This window comes from Rhinoderma darwinii, chromosome 4 (assembly GCF_050947455.1).
Source record: "Rhinoderma darwinii isolate aRhiDar2 chromosome 4, aRhiDar2.hap1, whole genome shotgun sequence".
NCBI classification, from domain to species: domain Eukaryota; kingdom Metazoa; phylum Chordata; class Amphibia; order Anura; family Rhinodermatidae; genus Rhinoderma; species Rhinoderma darwinii.
In genome coordinates, this window is record NC_134690.1 from 79,793,349 (window position 1) to 79,818,339 (window position 24,991).

Below are 24,991 nucleotides of genomic sequence, written 5' to 3' on the forward strand. Positions count from 1 at the left end.
AAATGGTTCAAACATATAACCATCCACCACATAGAAGTAACAGATAAGTAGACGTTTTATTAGGAGACCCTCACTGTGCGGCTTCTATGGATTATAATAGGAAGATAGCAGTGTTGGCTCTGGTACTGAATCTCTTCCACCAACAATGATCACGTAGTTCAACGATGACATCGTTGAGGCGGGAAGTGACTCCATGCACTGGATTTAGACTCAATCTTTTATGGAGTGTCGATCTTACGTGTGGCCTAGTGTATTAGTAAGGCTATGTTCACATCTGCATTGGAGGCTCCGCAGCATGCAGTCTCAAAATGACGGGCAGTTCCGTCAAAACGACGGGCGAAATGACGGAACCCATTTTAAATCAATCAGGTCTGTCAGACGCCATTGGTCTCTGTCATATAAAAGATCCGGCGCTCCGTCAATTTTATTGTTCTGCTCCTATGACAAAGCCGAACTACTAAATTTAAGAACGCAGATGTGAACGAGGCCTGAAACAAGGGAATGAAGAATATAATAAGTCCAGACCACTAGAAACGCATTTTGAAGCGTCACATCCCATCATAGTTTGTCTAAACATGTCCTGGTAATAAAGGTCACTATATATATATATATATATATATATATATATATATATATATAGTTTAACCAACTAAGAAATGTGTGTGCGCCACAGACAAAACATAAAATAGAAAAAAAAATACTACAAACTGGACTGTTTACGGAGGACTGAAAGGCGAGTGGCAGTAGCACAAAAAAAGGGATTTCATAATATTTAGTAGGAAGTATTCTTAGAAAAACATTAGAACCAGAGATGATCTAAAGTGCGTGGGTGGAAGAGGCAGAGCAAGAACATATTACTTAACAGAAAGGGATGTGGATGAATGTACTTAAAGGTGCAGCATCAGGATTTATTTTTTCCTTTAAGAGGATTTCCACACAAACCGGAAAAATGGTCACATATTGATGTAAATCCGAAATTAGAGCAGCAGCAGAATTTGTTAGTTATGTTTTATTTATGGAGATATTAGCATTTTCATATACAGTTGCAGCAGCTATTTTTGATCTTTATTTTTTGCATAAGTGATAAAGGAAGTGCGGCCATATTGGTTGTTACTTGTGAATGATCTGGTCTGAACCGGATAAGAAATACTCATCTTGCCATGTAGAGAAGTATTCGGCACACAGACAAATATGATTCAAAAATTCTTTCGTTTTATTTGTATAGTATTCAAATGCCATGGGCGGAGTGTGTGCAACGTTTCGGTCCAAGAAGACCTTCGTCAGGCACTAGAACCCTGTTGGCGTGGATGTGTCCTGCTGATGAGCGCTGTTGTTCATAACGCGGCTTACCGCTCGTTTTGTGCGCCATGGCATTTGAATACAATACAAATAAAAACGAAAGAATTTTTGAATCATATTTGTCTGTGTGCCGAATACTTCTCTACATACGATTGGGTTGGGACCCTATTCGTGCACCTCCTATAGGTCTAGTGCACTCTGAACCAATACCGACTCATTTTGCCATGTTCAATCAATAACAGAATGCTGAGCAGCGAATACTAAATACGCTGCATTTCCTTGTTACTTTTGCTATAACAGAACAGAAAAATGGCAATACCTCCAAGTCCTTCTTCACACACAATTTTTTAAATGAAATTGCATTAAAAACCGATTCTGAAAACGTTTGCGTCAGCATTATTAAAACGCAACGTGCTTTTTATTGCCATTTTTAGTGGTGTTTGGTGACATTTTGTACATGCATTCTTTTCTGCCGCATTCAAAGTCCTCAAGTGAAGCCTGAAAAAAACAGCACCATACCCAGCGCATGCTGCATTTGAAAAGAAAAAAAAACAAAAAAAAAACGCCACTGATCACAAAATTGCCTTAAAAGCGCCAAAAAATAAAAAAAAGTAGTTGTGTGTAGCGTATTTGATATTTTATTACAGACTTTAAAGCGGTTTTCCAGGGACATTCTTTTTCTCAGGCCGTGCAGCGCATGAGCACGGAGGAGTTTTACTAATAAGAGGCAAATGGGGCGGGCATTGAGGCATAATCAAAGTGCCGGGCATTGAGGAGACTGTGGACCAATAGGATGCCTCAAACCTGGGTGTACGTCAGAAGTCCCAGTTTTTGAGGCATCCTATTGGTCCACAGCCTCCTCAATGTCCGCTCCATTCATTCTTTGCTTGTACGTCAATAGCAGTACGAATATAATATATATATATATATATACATACACACACACACACATATATATATGGGGTACATATATTATGATGGTGATCACATTAGATATCGGCGGTGCGGTCAGGATTCTGTAACCGTACCTCAGATAAAGCAGCTGTGTGGGATAAACTCAAGGGGAAGGGAGAACTAGTTGGGAGGGCCAACACACAGAGGGGGCGGAATAATTAAATAATTATTCTAGTTTTAGGAAATGTTTACATTTTGGGTGGCTACTTTTGCATTATTTCCAGTTTTTAGTTAAAAGGCATGACGAAGGCTCCTCTACGGACAAAGGACATAAACAAATTTATATTTAAGATATGCTTAAGGCTTCGTTCACATCTTCGTCAGGGCTCCATTCTGATGTTCCGTCTGCGCTTTCTGTCAGAACGGAGCCCTGACCGAAACAAACGGAAACCATAGGTTTCCGTTTGCATCAACATTGATTTCAATGGTGAAGGATCCGATGCAAATGGTTTTCGTTTGTCTCAGTTGTGCAAGTGTTCTGTTGTTTTGAAGGAAACAATACCGTAGTCGACTGCGCTATTCAAAAAGACGGAACCCTTGCACAGCTTGTTTCAGTCAGGGTTCCGTTCCGACGGAACGCCAGAACGGAGCCCTGATGCAGATGTGAATGAAGCCTGACTTGGATAAAAACAACGAAAAAAAATAAATTATATATATTATATATTACACACAAAATAATATATAATAAATAGAAAATAAATATTCTGCCTTGGGGCCTTACAAAAAAATAAATATATAAATACAGCCCACAAGTAGGTTGTAAGGGCCTGTTCACACAAAGTATTTTGCAGAAAACCTGCCAGCACTTTCTTGCCACGGTTTTCGCCCGTAGCCATTGAGGACCACAAAAACCGCAGCGAAAAACACCTTTTCTGCCTCCTATTGATTTCAGTGGAAGGTTAGAGGTGGAACCGCGGCAAGAACGTACTAAAAGCCGCTCAGGGAAAAAAAGCGCCTCCGTCTCTCATTGAAATCAATGGGAGGCAGTTTTGGACGTTTTTTGGCGCGGTTTCTGATGCGGTTTCCGCGTCAAAATCAGCACCAAAAAACGGTGTGTGAACTGGGCCTTGTACCAGCAGCATTCGATCATATACCGTACAGTAGAGTGAACATGAATGAAGTTATAAAAATCTATATAAAACCTTATTCACATGCTGCGGGAAAAAGTCAGGGGACACTGCCGATTTACAAATTCGTCATGAAGTAACTGCATGAGAGGGGTTATCGGATGAACTTTTCCATTACTGAAGGAACGTTGTGTTGTTCATCTATACTTACTTTTAGCTTAGGGTCATAAGACTATTCACGGCTATGCCCAACCGCAACTATTGTAGTAGCAGCTACTCAACAACCCGCCACGGACTCAGAGTATCCCAACCAAGTCAGTGAAAGACGCAATTCAAAGCTTTTGTAAATGAAGATGCAATGCCATAAACATGTACCCCATCCCATATTCATTCAGTGCATGTTAGAGAAAAGAAAGAGTCATTAGGTCTGTATAAAAGCATCACTTATATTAACAAAAAGAGAGAGGTTTATGTCGTCGTCTGACAAAAATGTGAAAATCTGTGAGACAGCTAATCAAGTCATGGGATTTATTTTATTTTCTGTTATAAAACCAGAGAAAATGTTTTCGGGTCAGTTCATACAGAGGTTTTTTTGATGCGGAAACCGCGTCGGAAAACGCGCCGAAAAACGTCCGAAAGTGCATCCCATTGATTTCAATGTGAGACGGAGGCGTTTTTTTCCCGAGAGCGGAAAAAACGGTTTGCGGGAAAAAGAAGCGACATGCCCCATCTTCGGCCGTTTACGTCTCTGACCTCCCATTGACATCAAAGGGAGGCAGAGAAAGCGTATTTCGTGCCACTTTTTGCCCGCGGCGCTCAATGGCAGCGGGTGAAAAACCGGCATGCAGGCAGAGCAAAATCTGCCTCAAAACTCCAAACTGAATTTTGAGGCAGATTTTCTGCCTGCAAAAAACTCAGTGTGAACCCAGCCTTAAATTAAAAGATAAAAACAAAAAATAAAAAGCACTGTGGCACAGAGACAAATAGTCGATTGTACTTTTTTCCCCATTCCGTTGAAAACAGAGTAGTGCCCATCTAATCCTCCTTGGTGTTGGAAGCAGGAACACTGGTGGCACGCATACACACCCTTCTCCAGTACCACAAGTATAATTTACAAAAAAAATGGATCTCGCGAAAAATATTCAGTATTGAGTCTGAAGGACTCTCAAATGAATAATCACAATGCATAACTTCTGGATCTAGTGGAGTTTCCTTTTAGGCTCCTCATAGGCATAAGACGTCTGTCACCACTTCTCAATGGAACCTAAAGGGAAAAAAATGCAAAGGAAACCGCAAAAAAATTAAAAAAGGAATAAAAGAAAAAGAAAATGCCTGGTTTCCTTCCAAATCACAATTGGATACCTGAGAGGTTTCAAAAGCCTCAACCACATCAGAACATTAGCGGAAACCCACCGAAAACAGTGGGACATGCCAGTATTGAATTGGTTGTTTGCGATTACAAAAAAAAGTTCTGCTTTTGGTTTCCAGAACAGCTGCACTTTTGTCCATGGGCTGTGTCTGAAATTGCAGCAGGAATGGGGCAGCACTGCAATATAACACCACAGCCCATTGACAAAGCTGGCACTGGTACTTGAAACAGCAGACTGAACTCCCTGCATATGGATTTATCATTAAGATTTCCCTAGTGGTGGCTGTAGACAGCCAGGATTTTATCATTTAACTTTGGCAGTGAAGGGAAGCATGATATATTAATCTCTGTAATAAAAATGCAGCTCCTATCCCTTTAAAGAGGCTCTGTCACCCGATTAGAACTTGACTATCTTCTACATAATCTGATCGGCGCTGGAATGTAGATAACAGCAGTGGTTTTTAATTTGAAAAACGATCATATTTGAGCAAGTTATGAGCTCGTTTCGATTTATGCTAATGAGTTTCTCAATGGACAACTGGGCGTGTTTTTACTTTTGACCAAGTGGGTGTTATAAAGAAGTGTATGAGGCTGACCAATCAGTGATCAATCAGCCTCATACACTTCTCATTGTTCCAGCCCAGCTTCTTTCACTGCACAATCACACTGTGCTGTGGATCATGCTGGACTGGAACAATGAGAAGTCCAGGACACTGATTGGTCACTGATTGGTCAGCGTCATACACGCCTCTGTACAGCACCCAGTTGGTAAAAAGTAAAAAAAAACGCCCAGTTGTCCATTGAGAAACTCATTAGCATAAATCTAAACTAGCTCATAACTTACTCAAAAATGATCGTTTTTCAAAATAAAAACCACTGCTGTTATCTACATTACAGCGCTGATCAGATTATGTAGGAGATAGGACACTTATAATCTGGTGACAGAGCCTCTTTAAACATATATTGCAGGGGTACTCAACTAGCGGACCATGGCACAAATTCGGCCCACGGATCCGAACCCCTGCCATCCAGACTAAAAGAGGAGCATTCAGCAGGCTGGCAGCCCTTGGCCTACTTACATGTTAGGGCCTACTCAGCCGCATTACTGGAGAGGAAAGGGGCCTGTTCCAGATTCCCACAGGCTGCCACATCAGGCAAGGTCTGTGCCGCAGCGCATAGAAGATCCGGACACTGGGATCAAGACCTTCTATGCGCCGCAGCCATGAGGTGGCAGCCTATGGGGATCCAGGGCGGGCCAGCTGGCTCTGAAGAGAGAAGTTAGCCTGAAGAGAAGCCAGGGGCAGGGAGTATGTTTTTTTTTTTTCTAAATGTCTAATCTGATCAAGGATTCTATTCTGGGGATTCCATGTTGTGGGGGGGGGGACAAAATCCCACAAAAGTGGTCATAAAACAGGGGAGTAGGTACACGACTGCATGAGGGGACAAAGGGCCCCACATGTATTACTCAGGAACAGGGGCGTAGCTAAAGGCTCATGGGCCCGGGTGCAAGAATTCAGCTTGGGCCCCCCTACCCCTCCCCAGCACCACCATCATCATCAGACCCCTGCGCGCTCCTATGCCCAGATGCCTTGCCCAACAGCCCCCATAGTATAATGCCCCCACACAGTTAATGCTCCCATAGCTGCCCCCACACAGTTAATGCTCCCATAGCTGCCCCCACACAGTATAATGCCCCCCCCCCATAACAGCCCCATACCGTATAATGCTCCCCATATCAGCCCCCCATACAGTATAATGCCCCCCCACTATATCAACCCCCCCATACAGTATAATGCCCCCATATGGGCATAATTACTTACCTATCCCCGTTCCCACGTCGAGTGGAGGATCCTTCGCCTCCTCCGGTGTGTTCTATGAGTGACTCAGCGCAGGCAGGCGCGATGATGTCGCTACATCCCACCTGCCTGCGTCGAGCCGCTCAGGGCACAGGGAATGCTAGATCATGGAGATGTCAGCTCCTTGCTCCAGCATTGATTGGAACCGGGACCTCGGTGAGTGACTCACGAACCCCCAGGGGGACGCGACCCACAGTGTAGGGATGTCCCGATACCAAAATTTGGACTTCGATACCGATACTTTGTTTACTTTGCCAACAGTAATAATAATTAAAAAAAAAAAAGTTCTTTCGTTTTCTAATGTGAGGCACGAGGTGCGATGATGAATTCTGAATGTCTCACATTAATAGTAATTAACCCCATCATGTTTCTCAGTCATAATGGGTTAATGTGTAAGATACATGATGGGGTTAATTACTATTAATGTGAGGCACATGGAGGTTAAATTCATCATCGCACCTCGCGTCTCACAATTAGGCCCCATGCACACGACCGTAGATAACCTCCGTTTTTGCGGACCGCAATTGCGGTCTGCAAAAATGGACCCATTCACTTTCATTGAGCGCGGACATATTTCCGTAGCGCTACGGATGGGTGACCGTGCCGTAGAAATGTTCAGAAAATTATGGAACATGTCCGTCCATTTGCATTTTGCGGGCCGTGCTCCCATACTTTGTATGGGAGCATGGCCCGAAAATGCGGGTGGCAGTCGGCGGCCGGCCGTGCCCGCAATCGCAGGCCGTGATTGCGGGCACGGTCGTGTTAATGGGGCCTAAGTGATAGAAAGCAATTTTTATTTTATTGTTTTACAGAGTACACATAAATGATGCAAAAAAATAGTTGTGCAGGTTATTACGGCCGCGCCAATACCGATTATGTGTATGTTTTATGTATTGAGACTTATTTTAATGTATATTGTAAAAAAGGTGAATGTGTATTTTTTTTAATTTAACATTACTTTGTTTTTACTTTATTTTTAAACTTCAATGTACTGGCCTATAGCTATATGCCAGTATATTAGCCTGTGTACTGATAGTACACAGGCAGTTGTTAGGACATACCTCAGTATGCCCTAACAACAGGAAATATGGTAGGACAGCCCTGGGGTCCGTCAATAGACCCTGGGCTGTCTGCCCATATATGGTATGTCCCTCAATCGCGTCACAGGAATTCCCCGTGACGCGATCCAGGGGCATCCCCCTTCTCATTTTCCCCTGAATGCTGCAATCAGCTTTGATCGCAGCATTCAGGAGAATAGCGGCAGAGATGAGAGGTTTCTCTGATCTCCGCCGTTATAGAGCGGGGCTGCGGCTGTGTCATACAGTCATTGCCCCGCTCCTGACAACAAGTGCACGCGCGGTCAGCATGAGGTGATGCGGCCGGCGCTGCACTAATGAGCGGCGGTTCAGGCACTGAAGACAGAACATGGGGGTGTTTTGTAGCGCGCCCGCCATGTTCTGTCTTCAGTGCCGCAGATCATTAGTGCAGCGCCGGCCGCATCGAATCATCCTGACGGCGCGCACGTCAGGACTCAGGAGCGGGGCAGTGACTGTATTACACAGCCGCAGCCCCGCTCTCATAGTCATGTGTACTATACTGTATTGTGCAGTTTGCGGTGGAGGAGGGGGGGGCTGTGATTTAACGCCCCCTCCCCTCTCAACCGCAAATAACACAATACATTACAAATCATCACAACACAATACATTACATTACAATACATAACATTACAATACACTGCAGCTTACCTGGAGTCCTCCGCACCGAATCTTCTGCTCCGTCTGGAAGCCGTGTCACGTGACAACACGGTCACATGGTACACTAAGTGTACCATGTGACCGTAGCCAGGACGTGCCGGCTTCACGGCACAGAAGATTGTTAAGAAACATGCTGTATGGCAACGGGGGCCCGTGGGCCCCCCAGGCTTAGGGGCCCGGTCGCAACTGCGACCCCTATAGCTACGCCACTGCTCAGGAAGGTAACACGGCAATACTCTTGGGGTCCTTGGAGCCAATCATGGAGCCACAGTTGTGTACCTACTCCCGTTTTTTGACAACTTTTGTGAGATTGTATACATTATCATATTTCTCTCTATTTGCTCTCCTTGTATTGTAGGGATATTCATATTGTTTTGAGCTTATAGGTTTATTTGTTTAAGGGGATGAGTCTCAGATATGTATATTATTCTGGGCATATGTGTACACACTTTTGTGATCCATGGTTCATGACTTGTTATAAGCGGAATTTTCCATTATTGATTTGCCTTTGAGCATGACCGAGGGTTAGGACTTGGGTCCAGCACATGGTTGTGCATTTTTAAAGGTTCTTAATTCGGTCTGTGTCTGTTTGTATTATGTAATGTCACAATAAAATGATTCTATTCATATTAGCGGTGCAATCTGATATACTGTGTTTTCTTGCCTCTACAATTCCCATAGGCGTTGACTGGCACTTTTGTTAGATATTTATGGTGCCCAATGTTTACTGTTCCAATATTTAGTCATGTGTAGCTAAAATAGGGGAGGTCCAAAGCTAGTGACGTCTTGCCACTTTTGGCCCAGAAAAGTTAGTGGGGGTTCGGTGAGAGGGGGAAGGGGGAAGGACCATTGTCGGTTCGATAGATTTAATATAATTTATTCCAGAAATAAGCGTAAATTAAAGTGCAAATGGCTACTCATAGAAGGCGTAGATTTCACTTTCTGTCTTTAGGACAGCCAAAAAAGCATAAATTAGTTTTTTTTAAGAGGGGTGCAGCAAGGGTCAGCTCCAGGTTTATGTGGGCCCTCGGGCGACTCACTTAGTGGGATCCACTTTGTGCCCCCATATATACAATGCCCTCCGCAGATAGTGCCACAGTGCCCTCCGCAGATCGTGCTCTTGCCGGCGATTCCACTCCTAGAGGGAGCCCCTGTCTAGAAGCGGAATCCCCCCCCAGAGCGTGGGCAACGCTCTGGCCGGATATTCCGGTCCCTGAGGAGCCCCTAACGTCACTGCCCATATATGGGCAGGGACGTCAAGGGATCCCTCTAGGATCAGAATCTCCGTCCAGAGTTGGCAACGCTCCAGGGGGATTCCTCTCCTGGAGGAGCTTCTGACATCATTGTCCATATATAGATAGTGCCGTCAGGGGCTGTCCAGTAGCGGAATCCCCGCCGAGGGCGTCGGCAATGCTCTGGCCAGGGATTCCGGTCCTGGAAGGGCCCCTGTTATCACTATCCTTATATAGCGCCACCCCCCCCCCCCCTCTTGTAGATAGCGCCATTAGGGCTCCCTCTAGGAGTGGAATCCCCAGCCAGAGCATTGCTGATTCTCTGGCCGGGGATTCCTCTCCTGGAGGAGCCCCTAACGTCACTGTCCATATGTGGACAGTGACGTCAGGGGCTCCCTCTAGGAGCGGAATCTCTGGCCAGACCGTCGGCAACACTCTGGCCAGGGAATCCTGGAGGAGTCATAACGCCAGCGTTAAGCACCCAGCGGCCGAGTGTGCCCACTCAAGGGAAGTGGGCCCAGCACTTGCCAAGGTTCCCCAGGTGTTGACGCCGGCCCTGCGTGCACGTCTTTGAAAATTTGGCGCATTTAATCCAACACTCTTCTGATTGGTGTTTCGATTGCCAGACCCAGTCTTTGTAAATCTCCCTTTCTTTGTATTACTGTAGGGGAAAAAAGAATTAAATGTGTTTCCCCATCTTTGGCATTTCCAGAAGATATGCCATAAAAGTACAATATATGAGTCCCACCTCCAGGACCTGCACCTACCTCTATAACGGGGCCACCTGACCCCCGTCAGCAGCAGCAGTCAGCTTCTGGCAGGGGTCCTGCAATATTACAATATGGGTTTTTCAAGCAGGGCAACACCTCTATACCATTTTTTATATATACTTCAAAGTAGGCTCAAAAGGGATGCTACACTAAAACAACAAATATGGAGAAACCAGAAAACACCTCATAGCCATAAGCAAATAAAATTGAAAAGTAACTTAGAAAGGTTTTTGAAGTAAGACGTAGACACACTTTAGGAAGTGAGTGTGATGTGTTTTGTACATCTGTGCAGTTTCAGTGTAAAGCGGAAACCGCAATCTCCTTTCCTCCGCCATTGTCTTTTTACATACAATCTGTGTTGTGTTAGAAACCCCACCTCAATGACAAGCTTAACAGTTTGTTGTTTTTTTTAAGAAACAAAACCGATATTGCACGATGAACTGGCTGTGTACTAAACCTTTCATATCCGCTTCCTCATAGGGGGAAGTGCTTTTGACACTCAGCACTGTGGTCTTCTTCTAGGGCATTTTTTTTTTCAATAAGGAATATCCAGCCCTTTATGGATGTATAGTGTGTATTGTTAACAACGTGTATTATATGTCATTTGTATTCTACCCTTAGCATTGAATGTAGAGCAGATTAATAGATCGGCATTATTCTTTAGTATACGGTGTACTCCATTATATAGAAGCCCATCACGAGCTTTGATCTCTAACTTTAAATGTGGATGATGCAGAAGACAAGCAGCTGTCATAATGTGTGTCCACAAAAGACAGATTGCCAGCACACCCAATTGGAAATGGCAGGATCAACCAATATAAAACAGTGCCCAAGACAGTCCCGAAAACCTTCCACTTTATACAATGGAGAAGTGCAGCACTTTCATGCAGGGAAAAACTTTGAAGGGGGTACAGCCCTAAACTAATGTTGCGGCTCGTCCAGGTTTCAGGTGGGGTTCCTGGCAGTCGGACCACTAACAATTCAAAAGTGATATCATAGCGACAATTGATCACTTTATTACTAAATAATAATCCAGCTACAGAGCAAACCACCAAAAAACACCATTTCTATTCCAATTAGGTAAATGTGGACAATAAAAGCAATAAATGTGATCAAATGTCTTTAATAATGTAATCAGTTCTACTGTGGATGTACAAGAAGGAAGTGGTGAAGGTCTTGTATCTATCCTATTGATAGTGGTCACACAAGGAGATGTTAAAACTTTTCTTTTAAAGAGTATTTTTCACATGTACTGAAAGTTGTCCACAATGGGTTAAACAAGTGGGAGCCAACACACTGCATGTCAGGGTGCTCCACACGGCTTCTCCCGTCTCAGAGAATTGGCCACCTCATTGGAAAAAGGAAATCCCTACTTATTATATGAGCCAGGCAGCATGGGGTGCCATGGCAGCCGGGGGCCTGATAAAAGCCCCCAGGTCTGCCCTGTTAGGACAGGCAATAATGCTCTGGTATACTAAAGTATACCAAAGCATTATAGCAGTGATCTAAAGATCGCATAGTAAAGTCCCCTAGTGGGTAATGTAAGTAAGTAATGTGAAATAAAAATTGCAGTAAAAAAATAAAAGCATTTTTTTCCCATAAAAAGTGGATTTTGTAAAAGTGTAAAGAATAAAAGTACACATATGTGGTATCGCAGCGACAGTAATGACTCAAACAATAAAGTTCATATGTAATTTAAACCACAAGGTGAACACCGTAAAGAAAAAACGCAAAAAGCAATGGCAAAATTGCAATTTTTTTCCATTGCCCCCCAAAAAAACTCATAATAAATGTTAAGCAATAAGTCCCATGTACCCCAAAACAATACCAATCAAAACTACGTCTCGTCCCGCAAAAAACAAGCCCAAAAAATCACTACATTGATGGAATGAAAAAAAAATGACGGCTCTTGGAAAGAGACGATGCAAAAACAAATAATTTTAGTTAAAAAGTGTTTTTATTGTGCAAAAGTCGTAAAACATTAAAAAAAAACTCTACATATGTGGTATCGTCGTAATCGTAATTCATAGAATAAAGATAACGTGTTATTTACTCCGCACAAGGAACGGTGTCAATTTAAAACGCATGGAACAATGGCGGAATTTCAGGATTTTTTTTCTATTCCCCCCCCAAAAAAAGTTAATAAAAGTTTATCAAAAAATTATATGTACCCCAAAACTGGCCATTAAAAAGTACAACTAATCCCGCAAAAAACAAGTCCTCCTTCAGCTAGGTCTACAGAAAAATAGAAAAAGTTACAGCTCTTAGAATGCAACTATAGGAAAACAGAAAAAATAGCTTGGTCATTAGGGCCTAAAATAGGCTGGTTACTAAGGGGTTAAATAACGGCAGCTGTGTACGGACTATTATTTAAAATTAGTTTGAATGTGATTGGCTAATTCTGAACACAACCACATCCCCAAGTATAAGAGGGTGTTCACACTTATGCAACCACATAAGGGCCTGTTCACATCACCGTTCTGGGGTTCTGTCGGAGGTTTCCGTCGGGTGAACCCCGCAACGGAAAGTGAAACCACAGCTTCCGTTTCAGTCACCATTGATATCACCATTCTTGCAGGTTTCCGTTTTTCCGGCGGAATCAATAGCGCAGTCTACTCCACTATTGATTCCGTCGTTTTTTTACTTATCCCCCTAAGGGAACTTGAACCAGTTGGATACTAATGTATTGCAGTATATTGTGACACTGACCTTCTCGTACAAAGCCATGCCAACCAACGGCACCCAGCGATCGCGTCACAGGGGGCCCGTTGGAACGTTACAGCGGGCGGCCCCCCTGTGTTTAGTCATTTATTGACCACGGCATTTAATCATACCGTGATTTCATAAAGGAAAAACGGTACATGTGTCAGCTGGATTTCCTGGCCCGACCACGGTACATGTGAAGGGGACTCCTGGCATCAGTGATTTAGGCTACATTCACAGAACAGTGAAAAAAAATGGCAATTAAAAACAGATCAACTGTCAGTTTTTCATGGCCGTTTTGCATCAGTGCATCTCCAAATTTTCATCCATTTCGAGTCCATCTGTTCCTTTTCGATGCGCTTTTGCTATCAGTTTTTCATGGCCGTTAAAAAATCAAAACAAAAAACGGCTGGTTTTTGTCAAGGTTTTTTTGTCCCAACCCCCCGAAAACACCAGTGTCCGTGCCCACATAAACAGTGCCCACATGGTGCCACAGTACCTACATATAGTGACACTGCCACAGTGCCCACAAGGTGCCACAGTACCCACATATAAAGTGACAGTGCCACAGTTAAAGTGTGAATGTGCCCACATAGTGCCACAGTGCCCACACATAGAGTGACATAGTACCCATGTAGATAGGGCGACTGTAGCTCCTTATAGGAGCTGACGCTCTGGTCAGGGATCCCGCTTCATATATGGACAGTGATGTCAGGGGCTCCCTCTAAGAGCGGAATCCCCTGCCAGAGTGTCGACAACGCTCTTGCCAGGGGAATCCGCTCCAGGAGTAGCCCTTGATGTCACTGTCCATATATGGACAGTGACGTCAAGGGCTTTCCCAAGGCAGAAGTCCCCAGCCAGAGATCACGCGATGCTCTGGACAGGGACTCTGCTTCTAGAGGGAGCCACTGACGTCACTGTCCATGAACAGTGACAACAGGGGCTTCTCGCGGAGCGGAATCCCCGGCCAGAGTTTGCCGATGCTAGGAGTCTCATTTTACCCACGAAACTGCTGTTCCGTACTGAATCATTTTTTTTCAGTACAGAACAGCAATTCGGTGGGGAAGCAGGGACTCCTAGCAGCATATGACTAGGATGCCAGGACTCCTGTTCTCATGTACCATGGTCGGGTTGGGAAATCCGTCCGACACATGGAACATTTTTCACGGCCAGATCACAGTCATGTGAAACGGTAGAGGCAGAGCCGGGACAGAAGACGGAGCAGATGAGAGGACGGAGAGCAGCTTCTCAGACAGGGCGGACCAGGCAGGTGGCGAGGCGGATCTTCCTCCTCCAGCAGTGGCGTAACTAGGAAACACTGGGCCCCATAGCAAAGTTTTGACTGGGCCTCCCTGCCCTGGGTGGCAAACACAGCCCGCCCTTGTATTTAGTGCCTCCCTGTAAATAGTGCCATACAGCCCCCTCCTGTAGACAGTACTATAAAGACCCCCCTGTAGAGTGCTATACAACGCCCCCTGTAGACAGTGCTATATTTTCAAGTATGACAAGGAGGGATAATCGATGAGGCACGCAGCGCAATTTTTTCTTTTAAGCCATGCCCCTAATCCCACCCAATTTCGGCCCATACACACCCGGTTCAGCCCACACAGTATTATGCTCCCATAGTGCCCCCCACACAGTATAATGCCCCCCACACAGTATAATGCCCCCATAGCTGCCAACATACAGTAGAACTGACCCGTAGATGCCCCAGACAGTATAATGCCCAAACAGATGCCCCCATAAAGTATAATGCCCCCATACAGTATAATGCTCCCCCTAGCTGTCCCCACAGTATAATGCCACCACAGTAGACCGCCGCCCATAGCTGCCCTCACAGTATAATGCCCCCCATAGCTGTTCCCACAGACTAATGACCCCCCATAGCTCTCCCCACAGTATAATGCCACCCATAACTGTCCCCACAGTATAATACCCCCCACAGGTGTCCACACAGTATAATGCCCCCCAAAGCGGTCTACACAGTATAATGCCCCCCATAGCTGTCTACACAGTATAATGCCACTACAATATAATGCCCCTCATAGCTGCACCCACAGTATAATGCCGCCCATAGCTGTCTACACAGTATAATGCCCCACATAGTATAATGCCACTACAATATAATGCCCCTCATAGCTGCACCCACGGTATAATGCCGCCCGTACAGTATAATGCCCCATATAATAAAATGCTCCTATAGCTGCCACCATATCAGCCCCCCTTCCCTACCCAGTATAATGTCCCCATAGTGCCTAATAGAAAAACATCAACATAATTACTTACCTATCCCCGTTCCCACGACGGGTTCTCCTCCAGTCTGTGCTGTGGGTGAGTCAGCGCAGACAGGTGCGATGACGTCACTACATCGCGCCTGCCTGTGCAGAGCCGCTCATGGCAGAGTGAATGCTGGAGCAAGGAGCCGTCAGCTCCTAGTTCCAGCATTTAGGAAGTGGGACCAGCGCGGTCAGCGCTTTGTGGCTATGGGGGCCCTGTGGGCCACCCAGGTATAGTGGCCCGGTCGCAAATGCGACTGTTGCGACCCCTAGAGCTACGCCAGACATTATTGAATGTGGTGTCGCTACCGCTGTAGCAGCCATGGCGGTTGCTAGCGGAGCCCCGGGGCATGGAGGGATGTGCTGGCTGGCGGCACAGGCCCCCTCAAGCTGCGCCCCCGTAGTAGCCGCTATGGCTGCTACAGCTGTAGTTACGCCACTGTCCTCCAGCACGGTGCCGGTAGGGAATCAATTCAACGATTGTCAGATCATCAAAAACAAATCGTCATAGGCCTAGAGGGCGAATTAATCAAATTAATTTGTTGAATCACCCAGCCCTACTTAAAAGCAATGGCACAGATGCTGGTGGGGTGGGAGATCTACATTTTTTGGTTTTCTAAAGGTCTGCACATATGCTTATGTCAAAATTAATAATAAGAAGAATGCCCAGTTGTCAATTTATTCAAGTATTAGCCAACGGGGCTGAATGTAGTGGAACGGAGGCACACGGATCAAGAAAAAAAAAAGCCTCGTAAATCAGTGGAAAGGCAAAGGAATGGCGCGATTTCGTTTTTTTGGGGGCACCTGACAGGTTGACTTTAATATATTGTTCAAATCCAGTTTCATAGTGATCTTTTTGTCACCCACTGTTCCCAATATTCCTATATACACGTATCAGACATAAAGCACTAGTGTGAAACAGAAATGAAATTAGCATTCAGACCATCTGGTAATTCTGGAGTGAAATTCTGCTCGTGTCTGTTTTATCGGCATGCCAGAGCAGCAGGACTTCTAATGACCATGGCTATAGGTTGTTGTTTATGTTATTGTTACACTGCCCATAAAAAGTATTCACCCCCCCCCCCCCAATATAGTATTTTTTTCATGTGTTATTATGTAATAACATCAAATAAAGCGGATTTGATTGGGCTTCTACTGACAATGAGCTGAAAGCGTAGGTTTTGCTTCCAGAACTCCCCCCACGATCAGCTGTTATTGCCGGGGATATGGCCAGAAAGTATAATGCGGAGTTCACCCGTCGTGGATTTATCTACCGCGAATTTGCTGTAAATTGCAAAGGGTAAAATCTGCAAAAGAACTTACATGATGCAGATTTAAAAATCCACAGCGTGCGGGTTTTTTCCGCTACATGTTCAGTTCTATCTTTGAAAAATGCTGTACTATGGTTTCAGGTAAAACCACGGACACCCCGACGGAAACGCGACCGGACCCATTAAAAATCAATGGCCTCCGTCGGCCATCAGTGGTGCCGATCGTGCAACGGAACCGGCGCTTCAAGTATTTCCGTTGTTCTGCTCAACGGAAAGCCAAACGCAGGTGTGAACCCAGCCTTACTTTGTAGAGGTTTGTTTATTTCCGATTGGTTCCCTATTTCTTGGTGAGAACATATTTCACAGCACTGTAGAGATATTATCACCACTCACATCAGTCCATGTCCCCAATGGGGCTCATAATCTAAATTCCCTGTCTCAAACACACCCTAGGGTCAATTTTATACGAAGCCAAATAACCGATCAGTATGTATTTGGTGTGGTAGAAAACGGAGAATGCAAACATGAGGGGAAAATACACACAATGCATATAAAGTTGTACATTTTTTTTTTTTAAATGTTACAATTTTTTTGCATTGACTCTGCATCCAGAGATGGCATTCTGTACCAGAGCTGTGTTTACAATTTTGCTGGTTGTCATTGGAAACAGTCAAAAAGCTGGTTTTCAGACACATCCCTAACAGTTTAGGCCTCGTTCACACCTGCGTTGGGGGCTCCATTAGGGGCCTCCGTTGCAGATCCAGCTGATACCATGGACACCCTGAGACATGTTACATGTTATCAAGAATTAAAAAAGAGATTAGAACATTTTATACACACAACCAACTGAATCACTGAAAATAAATACAATACCAGCTAGAAATCATTGTATGTACTTGTTGATACAACTGCATTTTCGGTCAGCGCTCCATGCACATATATCGTACTACAGGCTGGAGTAGTAAGGGAGAGTAGAGGTGCATTGCCAATATGTAAAATGAACACAGACTAAAAATACAACGGTGCGAATTATTTGAAAAGTAACTCTAAATTGTGGGTCTTAATATAGAGAATAAAAACTTGAGATTGAAACTCACATCCACAAACATAAAATAGTTTTACCAAAGTATCCAGAATGTAAGAGTAAGTTCACACAGTCAGGATTTGCACCAAACTCTAAGGGTATGTGCACACACACTAATTACGTCCGTAATTGACGGACGTATTTCGGCCGCAAGTACCGGACCGAACACAGTGCAGGGAGCCGGGCTCCTAGCATCATACTTATGTACGATGCTAGGAGTCCCTGCCTCGCTGCAGGACAACTGTCCCGTACTGAAAACATGATTACAGTACGGAACAGTTGTCCTGCAGCGAGGCAGGGACTCCTAGCATCGTACATAAGTATGATGCTAGGAGCCCGGCTCCCTGCACTGTGTTCGGTCCGGTACTTGCGGCCGAAATACGTCCGTCAATTACGGACGTAATTAGTGTGTGTGCACATACCCTTATTGCGTATCCGCACGCCGATCAGTGACATTGTAATTCAACGGAGCGAATCCGTGACTTTTCAGCAATGAACAAGCTGTAGATGTTTAAATCTGTGACACGTCCATTATTCCCGGAGCATAGAATACCCCATCCAGGGTAGTGCCGACTGAATGCTAGCAGATTCTGTGATGTTTTAGGAGCAGAATATGCGTCTAAAACCTGACAAAATCCACTAGATGTGAACATGGCCTAAGCGCACCTCCACTTAGACGCTCTAAAATCCATAAAATAAAAAAAAAGTTTGATACTTCAAAGGTCGGCGCTTCATATCTTTAATATGGAGTACCAATAGTCTGTTCCTCCACATTGTCACTTAAAATTTTGACAGCAGAAGCAATCTGTATACAGCTGCACACCGCTCCTACTGACCTAACCAGGACATGTATACAGCTGTACACCGCTCCTACTGACCTAACCAGAACCTTTATATAGCTGTACACCGCTCCTACTGACCTAACCAGAACCTTTATATAGCTGCATACCGCTCCTACTGACCTAACCAGAACCTGTATACAGCTGTACACCGCTCCTACTGACCTAACCAGAACCTGTATACAGCTGTACACCGCTCCTACTGACCTAACCAGAACCTGTATACAGCTGTACACTGCTCCTACAGACCTAACCAGAACCTGTATACAGCTGCATACTGCTCCTACTGACCTAACCAGAACCTGTATACAGCTGTACACCGCTCCTACTGACCTAACCAGAACCTGTATACAGCTGTACACCGCTCCTACTGACCTAACCAGAACCTGTATACAGCTGTACACCGCTCCTACAGACCTAACCAGAACCTGTATACAGCTGTACACCGCTCCTACTGACCTAACCAGAACCTGTATACAGCTGTACACTGCTCCTACTGACCTAACCAGAACCTGTATACAGCTGTATACTGCTCCTACTGACCTAACCAGAACCTGTATACAGCTGTACACTGCTCCTACAGACCTAACCAGAACCTGTATACAGCTCCTACTGACCTAACCAGGACCTGTATACAGCTGTACACTGCTCCTACGAACCTAACCAGAACCTGTATACAGCTGTACACTGCTCATACTGACCTAACCAGGACCTGTATACAGCTGTACACCGCTCCTACTGACCTAACCAGAACCTGTATACAGCTGTATACCGCTCTTACTGACCTAACCAGAACCTGTATACAGCTGTACACCGCTCCTACTGACCTAACCAGAACCTGTATACAGCTGTACACCGCTCCTACTGACCTAACCAGAACCTGTATACAGCTGTATACCGCTCTTACTGACCTAACCAGAACCTGTATACAGCTGTACACCGCTCCTACTGACCTAACCAGAACCTGTATACAGCTGTACACTGCTCCTACTGACCTAACCAGAACCTGTATACAGCTGTACACTGCTCCTACTGACCTAACCAGAACCTGTATACAGCTGTATACTGCTCCTACTGACCTAACCAGAACCTGTATACAGCTGTACACTGCTGCTACTGACCTAACCAGGACCTGTATACAGCTGTACACTGCTCCTACTGACCTAACCAGAACCTGTATACAGCTGTACACTGCTCCTACTGACCTAACCAGAACCTGTATACAGCTGTATACTGCTCCTACTGACCTAACCAGAACCTGTATACAGCTGTACACTGCTGCTACTGACCTAACCAGGACATGTATACAGCTGTACACTGCTCCTATGACCTAACCAGAACCTGTATACAGCTGTACACTACTCCTACTGACCTCACCAGAACCTGTATACAGCTGTATACTGCTCCTACTAACCTAACCAGGACATGTATACAGCTGTACACTGCTCCTATGACCTAACCAGAACCTGTATACAGCTGTACACTGCTCCTACTGACCTCACCAGAACCTGTATACAGCTGTACACTGCTCCTACTGACCTAACCAGAACCTGTATACAGCTGTACAGCGCTCCTACAGACCTAACCAGAACCTGTATACAGCTGTACACCGCTCCTACTGACCTAACCAGAACCTGTATACAGCTGTACACTGCTCCTACTGACCTAACCAGAACCTGTATACAGCTGTACACTGCTCCTACTGACCTAACCAGAACCTGTATACTGCTCCTACTGACCTAACGAGGATCTGTATACAGCTTTATATTGCTTGTACTGACCTAACCAGGAGACAGGCTAAACCCCAGTGGCTATAGTGGAGAAGAGAGTGGATAACTGAGGACTTGTGCCATGTACTACACAAACTGAGGACCAACACCTGATGAAGTATATAAGAAAATGTCTTCTTAAATTGATACCGTTGCCGTCTTAAAATAAAAAATTTAATTTATAGGACTTGTCCTGTCTTTCTCATTAGTGCACTTTAACTGGAGCATAATACGGGTGCATTCTTGTGGTCAGTGAGTGGGTACGTTTGTTGAGAATTTTCCACAGCGTCACTAGCGCAAAATCTGTATGTGCTACATGACGATTTTTCTGCGGATTTCACCCCTTCTACATTGGAACGGTTGAAATCTGCAATGAGCATCCAAAACAGAACTGAGTATGCGGAGGATCTGGTAATTCACAGCATACTCGGATTTCCAGCCAGAAAATGTTCAGCAGAATGTGGATCAGATTTATTAACAATCTTCTGCCGCAATCCTGGATGGAAAATCTGCAGCAAATCTGCTACATATGCAAAGGGCCTTAGTGTATGAGCAGCTATACAGCTTTCAATTTGCTACAATGTATCCAGTCTGGGCGATCATCTGTGAGCTGAGCAGCATGGGCTCCAGGCCGTTACATTTACTTACACTGACACATTGTAGCAAACCCTCAGGACAAGAAATAGATTTGCGCTGGGGATGTGTTTAGCTCACGGAGTATTGTCTAGACTGGATACAATTGTCGTAAACTCTCAGTTGTGGATAGTTCTGTATCACTTTGCAGCCTCTGCATATAAACAAGAATGTTCCCAGTCACTTACATCAAGCAGAGATCTTGAAGACAGTCGGGAGTTGAAACACAAAAGTATATTAGAAAGTTTACATATTTCTTAACATTTTATAACAGCAATAAAATTATATTGGCTTAAAGTGATTTAGTATAACTTGTATATAATAAAATGACAACTATAGTGAATGACAGTAAATAAGTTTACACAAAAATAAAGTACATATAAAATAATCTGCCATTGTCTAGACTTAAGTGCAAGGACAGGGGTGTATTTTATACGTATTGGTTTTCATGCTCTTAACAGGTAAACTTGTAAATCTTTTTACTGACAACTTTATAAAGGAATCATTACATTGTCACAGGGACAGGTCAGAAAGCAGCAGTCACCAGACCCTCATCCTGTAACCCATCATTTATGAAGCTCAGGCTTTAACGAAGGCCTGGCTCTAAAGACTGTGACCCCCTCCTGATCTAGCATCATAGTTATACTATTAACTCAAAAGACAACTATAAAGTGCAACAAGGATCCAAATAAGAAGACTATAGAACAAAGTAGAGGAAAAAGAGAAGAAGCAAGGTTAGTATAGTGCTAGAAGACAACGGCAAACATACTATAGAGAGCCTACCAACAGGAGCAATGATATGCTACATCGCGAGTGTATCCAATTTACAGAACACTAGATAGATAAATACATAGATCATACATAGATAGATCATACATACATAGATAGATCATACATACATAGATAGATCATACATAGATAGATCATACATAGATAGATAGAGATAGATAGATAGATAGATAGATAGATAGATAGATAGATGTAGCAAAGCTGAAATGTCATATCAGGCACCTGGAATCAACAAGTCTTCTATAATAGATATGCAGTCTTCCTAGAAGTTCTGTATCTCTTATAAGTAAATTGTATAACTTTTCTATTAGTGCCTAAAAAAACAAAACAGAATGTATGTGTGCATATATATATATATATATATATATATATATATATATATATATACACACGCTGATAGACACTGGCATTCCTTATATCCACAGCAGACGCCTCGGGGTACACACACATTCACCAGCATGTAGGTGACCTGTTGTTTATAAGTGTATAATAGTGTATATGATCAGCACCCTCACCACTGGCATGCTCCGATGTTGGCAGACACTGTATAGAAGTTGTACTAGTAATAACATCCCCAGATGTAATACACACAGCTAACAATACAAGTCAAAAATGCCATTAATATGCCCAGGAGGTGACAAGGAGCACTGAATGGAGGTCCAGTGATGGTACACCGCATAAATACTCACATATCTTCACTCTCAGACTCTGCAGGACACGCATGGGGGCCGCAGGCGGATCCCCGGCCTCTCCTCTTCCTCCTGCCCGCTGCTCCCCTGCCATCTCAGGCGGCAGCGGCAGAGTCTCTGCTGCCCGAGCTCTTCCGCCAGCCGAACTACTTTAGCAGTGTATGATAAGAGCGGCAGCCTGCCGCGGAGTAATACCTGGGGCTGTCCAAGACTAGACGCTACAGCGGATACGTCTGCCCAGGGGGCGGGGCTGCAGTAGGAGTATAAATCAGTGTCAGTAGTGTCTGTGACTCGTTAGATACGGATACTGCACGTAATAGCGACCCTCAAACGTGTCCCCTCGCAGACAAAGTGTCCCCTCGCAGACAAAGTGTTCCCTCGTACGCCAATGGTCCATACGTTGTATAAGAAACCCTTCGTCTGTATGAGAATGAATGGCTATGTGCTGTACGTTTAATAAGGTCTCATCATAGGGGACATTTTGGTATCAGTGTGAAGAATAGTCCTCATGGACACAGCAAAGCTGTCTTCAAGGACACTGTACGGTGGCGACGACGCACAAGCCGTTATGAATCCGTATTACGCAGCCCTAGTTACTCTACATCTGCAGTATGCAGCGCTATTTTGTCAGTGAAAATGACAAAACCCAATGGAACCCTTTAAAGTCAATGGTTTCCAGATAGCCCTGTTGGTGTCCGTCTCATGATGGAACAGAATAACGGAAATGACGCAGACGTGAGCAAAGACTGGCATTTCATACACCAGTCCTAGACAAGAGTACATTGGAGTGAAATGCGCCATCATTTATTAAGAGGCGCACGCATTTTGGTCTATCTTGGCTCTTAGCAGGCGTAGATTTGCGCTACATTGGCGTAAGAATTAATAAATCTGTCAGACTGATGGTGGCCTGCCCCCTGCCACCTAACCCTTATTACTTTTCTCATCACAACTGTGGCAAGAGATGGGAAAAGTTGCAAATTTTACTAACTTCAGTAAATTGATTAATAGATTCCCTTGTTTTCACCACGCCTGCTAGAAACACTGTAAAACATTCTCCACTTCATATGCCTCAAAGATGTCCATAGTGTATAAAGGGACGATATATGCCAAATAAATCACATACATTCGGGTGGTATGTGTTGGTATATCTTTTTTCTCACTCTTTAATATAGGGAGATCCCTCAAAAAATGTATACCACATGATATAAGTTTTTATACTTTGGGTGTCAGAGCGCAACATATCCAACTGTATCAGGCGGACACAGACTGCAGGGGGCCCCTGTGCAAAGAATGTGCCTGGGGCCCCTATGACCTAAACACATCCGCGTGCATATAAAACTATACAAATCTATATTGCACATTGTATTTAAAACACAAGTAACAAACATAAATAATGCAAATAATGTTACTGAATAATACCCCCATAATGTTACGGAATAATACCGCCACACTATAACCACATAGTGACTGAATAATACCCCCATACTGTTAAATCAACATAATAACCACATATTGTCTGAATAATACCCCCATACTGTTACTGAATAATACCTCAACATAATAACCACATATTGTCTGAATAATACCCCCATACTGTTACTGAATAATACCTCAACATAATAACCACATATTGTCTGAATAATACCCCCATACTGTTACTGAATAGTACCGCCACACCATAACCACATAGTGACTGAATAATACCCCCATACTGTTACTGAATAATACCGCCACACCATAACCACATAGTGACTGAATAATACCCCATACTGTTACTGAATAATACCACACCATAACCACATAGTGACTGAATAATACCCCATACTGTTACTGAATAATACCGCCACACCATAACCACATAGTGACTGAATAATACCCCCATACTGTTACTGAATAATACCGCCACACCATAACCACATAGTAACTGAATAATACCCCCATACTGTTACTGAATAATACCGCCACACCATAACCACATAGTAACTGAATAATACCCCCATACTGTTACTGAATAATACCGCCACACTATAACCACATAGTGACTGAATAATACCCCCATACTGTTACTGAATAATACCTCAACATAATAACCACATATTGTCTGAATAATACCCCCATACTGTTACTGAATAATACCGCCACACCATAACCACATAGTGACTGAATAATAACCCTATACTGTTACTGAATAACACTGCCACACCATAACCACATAGTGACTGAATTATACCCCCATACTGTTACTGAATAATACCGCCACACCATAACCACATAGTAACTGAATAATACCCCCATACTGTTACTGAATAATACCGCCACACCATAACCAAATAGTGACTGAATAATACCCCTATACTGTTACTGAATAATGCCACCACACCATAACCACATAGTGACTGAATAATACCCCCATATAGTTACTGAATAATACCTCAACATAATAACCACATATTGTCTGAATAATACCCCCATACTGTTACTGAATAATACCGCCACACCATAACCACATAGTGACTGAATAATACCCCATACTGTTACTGAATAATACCACCACACAATAACTACGTAGTGACTAAATAATACCCCATAGAGTTACTGAATAATACCTCCACATCATAACTCCCTGGTGACTGAATA

General features: G+C 44.0%; 1 protein-coding gene across 1 annotated transcript in view; it reads right to left on the reverse strand.

The window, feature by feature from the left end:
* Positions 1 to 22,502, reverse strand: part of RASA2 (RAS p21 protein activator 2) — a 107,903-nt gene extending 85,401 nt beyond the window's left edge. Inside the window, exon 1 of the mRNA XM_075861241.1 lies at positions 22,355 to 22,502. Coding sequence (XP_075717356.1) covers positions 22,355 to 22,448 — 94 coding nt within the window. The 5' untranslated portion in view covers positions 22,449 to 22,502. The remainder of the gene's footprint in view (positions 1 to 22,354) is intronic.
* Between the last annotated feature and the right edge of the window lie 2,489 nt (positions 22,503 to 24,991).